The sequence below is a fragment of the Chenopodium album genome, chromosome 22 (assembly GCF_948465745.1).
Source record: "Chenopodium album chromosome 22, dcCheAlbu1.1, whole genome shotgun sequence".
In the NCBI taxonomy this organism is placed as follows: domain Eukaryota; kingdom Viridiplantae; phylum Streptophyta; class Magnoliopsida; order Caryophyllales; family Amaranthaceae; genus Chenopodium; species Chenopodium album.
The window spans coordinates 7,175,221-7,185,094 of record NC_137855.1 but is presented as its reverse complement, the minus strand read 5'-3'; the positions used below and the strand labels follow the sequence as shown (position 1 = coordinate 7,185,094).

The 9,874-nt window shown below is 34.5% G+C and overlaps 1 protein-coding gene across 1 annotated transcript; it reads left to right on the top strand.

Annotated features, from left to right (window-relative positions):
- The first annotated feature begins 4,449 nt into the window (after positions 1–4,449).
- On the top strand, positions 4,450–8,464 carry LOC145605711 (uncharacterized). The gene is made up of 7 exons (XM_081661783.1): positions 4,450–5,029; positions 5,997–6,074; positions 6,177–6,319; positions 7,097–7,167; positions 7,698–7,793; positions 8,044–8,136; positions 8,216–8,464. Exons 1-7 carry the CDS (start codon positions 4,553–4,555, stop codon positions 8,296–8,298), a joined length of 1,041 nt encoding a protein of 346 aa, XP_081517909.1. The 5' UTR covers positions 4,450–4,552; the 3' UTR covers positions 8,299–8,464.
- The last annotated feature ends 1,410 nt before the right edge of the window (positions 8,465–9,874 follow it).

Genomic DNA, 9,874 nt, shown 5'->3' with positions numbered 1-9,874 from the left:
TTTCTGATTAAGGTTATTCCATATGCAGTTATGCACCAAAGTTCCCTTTTTAAGAGTTGTATCCTCATCATTTTCTCTCTGCCGCTCATTAGGGTAGATATTCTAGCATAATCTAAGCGACTAAGCTCATGCTATTTCCATAGGTTATACACAGGGCCGGCTCCACCAGGCCCTTAGCACAGGGCCCCGGAATCTCGAAGGCCCATTTCTATTGGAAGCCCAGTTATATGAAAAAAAAATCGTTGCTTTGTGTTTTGTGACTTTTGTATGACTACTCTTTATTGCTTCAGTCTATTTCAACTTTCAAGAATCTCTTCATCCTAAATTAACTCTTCAAATTCATTTATTCCATAATTACTCCCATTAATTTGTATATTCCCATAACAATAGTCAATTCTTGTATTATAAAACTTTCCATTTTTCTCACTTCTTTTCTAATTTGTCAGTAAATATCACATTTTTACCAAAAGAACAGAAAAATTAAGCTTCCAAATTAACTATCCCTTTCAATTCATCTGTCAATCACAATGGTTAATTGGTTATGAAGGGTATATTTTCCAATCCCTGAACTGATTCCAATCGAAATATTATTTCATGTTTTCTACAATTAAATTATTTTAAATCTCAAATTTCGACAAACACCGATTAATTAGATTACTCATTATTGTGAATTTGGGATTGCTCGTTCAAAAATCAAAGTTCATCCAATTAAATGAATCAGTTATGAGGTATGCATAAAGCATAATTTAATTTCACTTTTTTTTGAGATTTGGTATGAGGTGGTGTTGCATTTTTAAAGGTTGAAAGTATGACATTGTATTTTTATTTGGAATTTGAAGAATTGCTAATTGGATTATCAAGTTGTTGTTTCGATCCTACTCTCATTGCGAATGTTTGTTGATTTTTGTGTTTTTGGTGCATTATATCTTTCCTTTTTTTTTTATAGACTATTTGTTTAATTATTGCAGTGTTAAAATATCATTTTAGTTTATTGTTATGGGACATTTTGTACAACTGTTGACCGACATTGACATTCAAGACCAAGATATACAAGACCATGTCAAGATAGTTAGTAGTGGTCCCTAAAGTCAAGGAGAAATAATAGGTCAACAAGAATAATTCTTCAATGTTGTTATTACGTATCTACAATCTAAGCAAGTCCAAGTTCATTGGAGACCAAGTAAAAGGGATAACCGCTACTCCCACTATTTGAGGATGTGGTTGAGGAAATCATGCAACAACCACCCAAAGTATCTCACAACCACGGTGCTGCTACATTGAAGCTCTATAAATAGGAAAGCCCTCTTCCCATGAAGAAGACACATCCTACGTACATAACCTCCTGCTAAACATACTACTCCTTTATTCCCATGCAATTTCTCCAACCTCCATCCACATGGACCTTCCACTAAAAGTGTCATTGCTCAACTACTATATTTTAATCCCAATACCACTCTCCTAAAAGACCACTACTGCAATGCATTTCCACAATACTACTTAGCCTATTACGCCATATACACCCTGCCGTACTACATACAAAGTCCATACTCCCTGTTTACTTGTAATTAGCTCCGTATATTTCTATAATTATCGTATACATTGTAATTGTAATGTTTGGCTTCATGCCCATATTATAGTGGATTGGTGGCCTCATTGCCACCCGCGGTTTTTACCCATCTTCATTGGGGTTTTCCGCGTCACCATATTGTGTCTCCCCTCTCTTTCTTTATTTCTTTCGTCATTTATTTTCCGCATCCAACATTCCTTATTTTAATTTAGTTGATCCGTAGCCCGTATCCCACATCAAATCCTACTTGACGAAATTTAGCATAAACATTTATCATCTTTGGTTGTACTGTCTGTTTTTTTAATTAACTATTTGCTGAATCATTTGAGAGATTTTAATTTTTACATTTAAAAAAAAAAAAAATTGGTGTATACATTGTAATAAGACGGACAATGTTCATTAAAAAAAAATTGTAGTTCTAACTAGGGCCCAATTTTCAGAGTTAGAACAGGGCCTCCAAAATGTTTAAGACGGCCCTAGTTATACACTTATGCTCCATTCCAAAAAATTCATTTTAATAATATTAATAAAATGTTAAAAGCTTGATATATTGATCCACATTGAAATAATTTTGAAATATTTGTTTATCCAAATACATGAGTGAAAAGTAAGTCAGTAATAAGTAATTGATTGTGATTTGAGAAGGTTAGACATGATGCTTGTATTCTTAACGTTGAAGGGTGAGAGGATAGATGACCAAAGAAGAAGAAGAAGAAAGCAGAGAATGACTAAACTAATAGGAACATATGGTACAAAATAAATTTTTGTATGCACGCATATCTGGTATTTTAGAGCCTACTATACTCTAACTAATCTGGATTCAAGCCGGTTCAAACCCTAATTGGAGGAAAAGTTCTCCCAACAAGATTTGCTACATAACTACTCCTATGATTTTTTTTGCTAAAATATCAAAGTAGATTTCATAAAATATAATGCTTGATGTAACTCATGTGGATGGCAGTTGATGAATGTCCAATACACACACTCTTTGGAAACTTTTGCAAGCATTCATTGTTAAGACCGTCTTATGTGTAAGTTTCCACAACCAATTTGTTATGTTAAATGTTTGTATCTTCAACATCATGTTTTTGTAATCGGCCATAAAACCAAGGAGCAATGTAAGGTACACTTAGGTAAAAGGCTAGGGGTACAAGATTCTTTTTGTACACCACCAATTAAAAAACGCCAACTCAGCAATGTATTTATGGAAACAAAAAAAAGAAGAGGTAAAGGAAAAAAAGAAGAGGGAAAGTTGGGCGGTACAGATTTCATGCTGGGCGCCAAACTGATGAAGGTGGGCGGCAAAGTTTTGTGTGGGCGGCAACAATTAATGTCTCGATTAATGGGTAATACACCATTAATTTCCCAATTAAGCAAAGAAATTTCCCTTCTGTTGCCTCATGAATTCATCTTTTTCTCCAAAATTCGTTGGCGAAGAACACAACCAAATTTATTAAGGGAACGAATTGTGAAGAAATTACTCAAGTTTTCGTATCAATTTCGTCAATCAATTACAAGTATTTGCAGGTAATCTTGTTAGTTTTTGGATTAATTCGCTTAAAATTCCTAATTTGATTTTTATGATAAATTAGGGTTTATATTGTATGATTTCGGAGTAAATGATTTTTGGGTAAAAATATATAATTGAAGAAGTGTTGCTGGGTATAATTGTAATGGAATCAATTTTTAAATAAAATCGAGGTGTGTATGCTGTTAATAATAATTTATTTATTTATAGGATCTCTGTTATACGTGGGGTCATATAGTCAATATAAAAACAAAATATTATTTTGCAGTATCTTTTTATATTTTGTAGCATACAAAATAATACTGTTGTGCGTTTGACAGTGTGGCAGTGTAATGGAAGTGAAAACGGGGCCTCTCGTTTGAACATTTATCTGAATGTAGTGATAAACGACGTGGTTAGTTTTATCAGTCACATCGTTTGATTCTACATCTCCGATAGAACTAACCACGTCGTTTATCACTACATTCAGATAAATGTTCAAACGAGAGGCCCCGTTTTCACTTCCATTACACTGCCACACTGTCAAACGCACAACAGTATTATTTTGTATGCTACAAAATATAAAAAGATACTGCAAAATAATATTTTGTTTTATCTTGACTATATGACCCCACATATAACAAAGAGATCCTATAAATAAATAAATTACTCGTATTATTAACAGCATACACACCTCGATTTTATTTAAAAATTGATTCCATTACAATTATACCCAGCAACACTCCTTCAATTATATTTTTACCCAAAAATCATTTACTCCGAAATCATACAATATAAACCCTAATTTATCATAAAAATCAAATTAGGAATTTTAAGCGAATTAATCCAAAAACTAACAAGATTACCTGCAAATCTTGTAATTGATTGACGAAATTGATACGAAAACTTGAGTAATTTCTTCACAATTCGTTCCCTTAATAAATTTGGTTGTGTTTTTCGCCAACGAATTTTGGGGGAAAAGATGAATTCATGGGGCAACAAAAGGGAAATTTCTTTGCTTAATTGGGAAATTAATGGTGTATTACCCATTAATCGAGACATTAATTGTTGCCGCCCACACAAAACTTTGCCGCACACTTTCATCAGTTAGGCGCCCAACATGAAATCTGTATCGCCCAACTTTCCCTCTTCTTTTTTTCCTTTTCCTCTTTTTTTTTTTTTTGTTTCCATAAATACATTGCTGAGTTGGCGTTTTTTAATTGGTGGTGTACAAAAAGAATCTTGTACACTTAGTGTACCCCTAACCTTTTACCTAAAACCAAATAATATAGCAACAATTTGCATACAAGTTGTCAATATTGTGTATTCTATCACTACATTGACTTTCATATGATTTAATCATTATACACTTGTTGTATACAAGTTTTCGCCTAGACCAAAACGCCGCGACAAGGCCTACAGCCACCAACAGGAGGGGAGAGAGAGCGCGCTAAAACAAAAGATAAGAAACACCTGAAATGAGGCACATTTCTCTCTCCTCCTCAATCAAAGTGGCGTTACTCGTCTCTTTCTCCTTCACACTCACTTCATCATCTTCTTCATCTTCTTCCTTCTCCTTAAACCCTAAACCACCATTGCCATTTTCTCTCTCCTCTCGCAACCCTTCTTCTCGACCTCCCAAAGCCACAGTTGCAGACCTACTCGCTCTCCTCGGCCCCGAAGATCAAGCTTCCAAGGTCCATCCAATTGTTGCCAGACAACTCAGGTCTTGCTTCAGATTTCTTGTTCCGTTCAATTCATCGTCAATTGAGGATGTTGGTGTTGGTGTTAATCGGAGGTCAATGGTTAGTGTTGTTGGTCAAAGGAGAGAGAATGAAGAGGATGAGTTGATTTTGTGGCCGCCTTCCTCGGTTTTGGAGCTTGCTCGGCTTTCTGTTGATTCTGGTGGTGATCCTGCTGTTATTCACCGTGCTCTAGATCCTACGATCATACCTGTGAGTCCTCTTTTTTCAGGAAATTTGATTTTCATTTGTATAATGTATAGTTTGGATTATAGAAAATGAAAGCAAGAATCAGAAATTAAGGTTGATTTGTCCAGATGATTTTAGTAAATGCCAATCATATAGTTGTTAGCACCAAATACATCAATTTTGTGCTGGAATTTGTGAAATGTTTGTTTGAATTGGTGTTGATGATTTAGAGTAGAGCAAAAGGTGTGCACAATTGATATTGAGATGATGACTAATTAAGAACAATTAAAATGCTCATTTGGTTTCCAAAAATCAACTGTAAAAACAGGGAATAAATAAATAAATTTGAATAATAGAAGAAGAACATTGGGGTACATACCGGCCATCCACCTGGGTGTATTATAGAAATTGTATTCGAGGGGGAGGACGGTATGTATTGGAGAGTCAGAATGAATGATTCTTGTGATAAGTTATGATTGACTGATTTCTATTGGAAGTCAAAAAGATTTCCCTCCAAAAGTGTAAGTGAAAATTTTCTATATAATGTAGGTCTTGTATAAGATAATGTGCTCTTAAGACTAGGCTGGCTTTTTATGCGATTCTGAGGTGCTTTGATGAGTGATATTTATGCGGATGTACAACTTCGGATGACTGATAGGGGGTGGCTTTTACCTGAATGTGAAGAGTGAATTAGTTTTTAAAAATGTATTCCTTTCAGTAAGTTGCATAAGTTACACTTATCCAATTTGTTTTCCTCTTCACTTGAGCAATTATTGAAACAAATCTGATTTGTAAGAATGAAATAGGAACCCTTAACTATGAATTGTCCAATGGAAACTTCAAAAATCTACAAGACGGTTTTTATTGTTTGCTTACGTTTGGCATTTCATTCCCTGAACCCATATTGCCAGGTCTGTTAAAAAAAGCCATTTCGTAAGTATATACTTGGTTGACACTCTGAACATCCTTGCATTTGATATCCATTTAATAGGTGCCTGATGTTGAAGGATCGGAGGAATGTAAGTGTCATCTCACCAGAACCCCCTATGGCTGGCATTTCATAAACGATGTATGTAAACTAAACTAAAAATCTTTAGATTCTGTTATACTACAGAGCATTATGATTTTCTTTGTTCTTCACAGATTATGTGAGATGTTATTCAACTTGCAGGAGTTGAATGCTTATCTTGTTTTCTTATTTGACATGATTGCTTCACGGGGTCCAAGTGTGGGACTTGATGTTTCTTTAAATCGCTATGACTTCTTCCATGGTCACCTCTTTCTTGCTAAAGACACCGGAAGACTTGGAATATTGTAAGTTAATTTCCTATTGTAACTATACTGCTTTAAGCATAGTAGAGAGGACAACCTATCCTATCTAATTATCTATGGCATTTTGCACAGTGCAATCATGAATTTAAAGCTGTAATTGAAGTTGCAGTTTGTTATTGTTTAAACTTCATGGTGCTAGATAATAGTATTCTGTGCGCCTATAATTTTCCTCGTCTTTGTGTCTATAAAATTGTTTGTGGTTGCTTTATGTACAATTCTCTTTATACTCTTGAAAAGTGAAATGTGTAAGAGCCTAAGAGGTTGACAGTTGGACTGGATTTTGGTTTATGAAAATATAAGAGCCTGTCAATGACTCAATGTCAGAATTTGGTGGAGTGAGAATGTGAGGTGTTTGGTGACTTGTAGGATCAAGAAGTGGAAAGTTATTGAGGTTTTGGACTTGGTACTCCGTATGATGTTGTTGATGGTATGATGAAAGTTTCTTAGTGGGTGAAAGATTTGCCTGGATAGCTATTCTGCTGTTACTAAAATGCATATCTTCAGAGACAAATAGAGAAATTGTTTAATGTATAGTATCATACCTGTGGTTAGAGGGAAAATATATGCAGTCTGCATTGCAAAACACACTCTTTTATGTAGACTCCTTGGATAGACAGGGAAACATGGATTTAACAAAAAACAAGTACAATGGTGCTTGTTTTAAATTTAATTAGTTTGTTGCTGTTCCCCTGATTCTTTTGCTTAGATACTGAATTCGTTCTCACTTGTTGCATTGTTTTTATGCCAAAAAAATGGCAGGTTCCATGCTAAGGAATACCCAGCCTATGACAAAAAAGTATTTCCATATAACATGGGGTACTGCCAAAGAGGTCAGTTACTATGATCAGAACTCCTATCAATTCTTAATTAAACAGATTTGTTGTTTCCAAAAGATTAAAAAAAAAATCCCTTTTTTTTTCTTTTCTTTTTAAAAATTGAGATTCCATTTACTCGAATGGAAAAAAAAAAAAAAAAAAAAGATGAAGCTCTGCACACTTGAGAATCTCAGGCTTGATATTCTCAGCAAGCAGACTATATGCAGTCTGTAGTCTGTACACTACAGAAGCTAAAGTTCAATACTCTCAGTAAGCAGAGTCACTCTAAAAAAAAAAAAAAAAACCTACAATCCATGGGCACTAGAAGTTGGGAATTTGGGACCTTGGAGAAGTAAAAGTAAAATTAGTGGCCCAAGAAATCAATCTTATTTTCTGTTAGCTTGTCCAAATGTGATCTGAACAAAGCTGTAATTTGAATTCCTAGTTCTTGTAGTATTGAAATGACTTCTCTGACACTATTGGCTATAGTCTTAGCTATACTGGTTTTAGTTGGCAGTTGGCTCATATCATTCTATTATTTGCAGGTTCTGATCTAGCTTATGATAGTACAATGAATTTACGGAACATTCTTTGGTTAGCTCCTATGCCGAGTGATTCGAGTAAAGCTTGGGCTGCGCCTGGTACATTCATAATTCGACTTTTTTTCCTTGTAACATGTATTTTATTACATTTAGATCTACTCATGAATTGAATATCATTGGATTGCGTATATATTTATTGGTGAGGGTGGGGTTCTCAGGAAATTGAGACAGCATCATTATGCTCACTTTGAATGTTGCTGTTTCCTAGCTTTGTTTGCCACACCATCAATAGAACCACCAATTATATTCTTCTAGATTGCTGACAGGGTTTTGATTTTCTTTTTGTCAGGTGTGCTGGTTGTTTTGGATGCTCGTCCTGATGGTATTATCTACAGAGATCTCATACCTGATTATGTACAGTTTGTACGTACATTATATGAAGGTTTGGCTCTTTTATCTGTAATCTTATATTCGTTTCTCAAAAGTAAAAGTCTTTGTAATAAGTTGCTTCATCCTAACAGAAAAATTTGGAGAACTTGCTGTGGATGTTAACTACCTTAATGTGGGAGGTACCTCCCCAAATTATCAGATCTTCTTGTGTTGACTGTCGTCAAGGTCATTTCCCATTCGAGAATAAGATTAAGCATTTAGATGCAAGTTCTATTTTTTGAACCCTTCAAGTTCAATAATAAGGCTGTGTAAGATACTCTGTATATAATTTACTTCGTATTAGTTTGTATGAGTACTGTATATCTATTCTTTTCACTGAATCGCTTGCTTGTATGAGTAATCACATTTTCTACATTTAACAGCAACAATTTTGGCTTTTCGCTGGCTATACCCGTTAGATTTTCATGTGTTTGAACGATAGTTTATCAAAAGTACGAGATGATTAGGTTGCAGACTTGTGTCTAAGGTTGACAATTAAGTATTGAATTTACATTAGATATGTTGAATGTCAGGATCACACATTGTTACATTTACATCAGTCTTTTTAGTGTCTTGGCCAAAAGATTGATAATTAAGTGATTGGGAGTAAAAGCCAGGCTATTAGTAATAATATTAGCTTATTAGCCCTAAATTATGAATATCAGATCAATGCTTGTTAATGTGTCACCCTATAGGTTCCTTAAATATTAGTAATGGACCCAAATTGGCAAATAGAATACATTCTTATAAGCCATCAACAATTTATAATTGAATTCCACTTGTGGGAAATTAAATTGATTGAACATAAGGTTAGATATATTTAATGATAATATGAAGTAAGACTTGGTGTAGTTGGTAAGGAATTCACCTTGTAACTTTGAGGTTACAAGGTTGACTATTCCCGATGTATCATTTGAGTATGAAAGACTTGGTGTAGTTGGTAAGGAATTCATCTTGTAACTTTGAGGTCACAAGGTTGACCATACCCGATCAGATACTCAATATATCATTTGGTTATGAACATAAATTGTTATTCTTAGTTTAATTTAACCTTTTAATGACCAATATTAGGGTGACTGAGGCTTGCAGCATTGCCCCATTGCTACCTTGTACACTTGTAACTTTGTGAGTTGTAACTATATTGTATTGTCTCAATTTTCAAGTGTTTATCAGTTGATAAGTAAAGACTTTTTCCTTTCTCTTTCACCCACATGCTTTCTAATCTACCTCTAATTAGAATCAATAGACATTACACCCTATGTTACTTGGACTCAGGCACCTATGTTCAACACGGGTACATGTCCAAGCATCCGACTCGGTTATTTTGTTAAAAAGTTCCATAATTTGAACTAAAAGTGAAGTGTTCGGGTGTCATACTCATGTCCAAGTGTCGAGGGGTCCAACACGGGTACGTGAGGTGAAATGAGGAGTCCGAGTAACAATAGATTACACCTTCTTCGATGTTCTCCAACATACATATGTACTGTATATAATTATCAACTTGATCATCATATAGTTCTAGAACAAAATTTTTTTTTTTTGGTGCTGGTATAGTTCTAGAACATACAAGAAGTATTTCTAATCTTCCACACTCCATATATCATTATATTCCAAAAAAAAAAAAAAAAAAAAAATTCTCAACAGTATATCCAATCAACATCTATATTGTGGGCCCCAAAGTTTCCACTAACCTTGAACCTCCCTTATCCAAAACCTAAATATCTTCCCTATCGTGCGCACTACTCCACCTC

Bases quoted from the DNA above. Each gene is read 5' to 3' on its own strand.
- LOC145605711 (XM_081661783.1), top strand. From the start codon at position 4,553: ATGAGGCACATTTCTCTCTCCTCCTCAATCAAAGTGGCGTTACTCGTC. The intron at 5,030-5,996 runs GTGAGTCCTCTT...TCCATTTAATAG, and splicing joins TAGATCCTACGATCATACCT to GTGCCTGATGTTGAAGGATC. The intron at 6,320-7,096 runs GTAAGTTAATTT...AAAAAATGGCAG, and splicing joins ACCGGAAGACTTGGAATATT to GTTCCATGCTAAGGAATACC.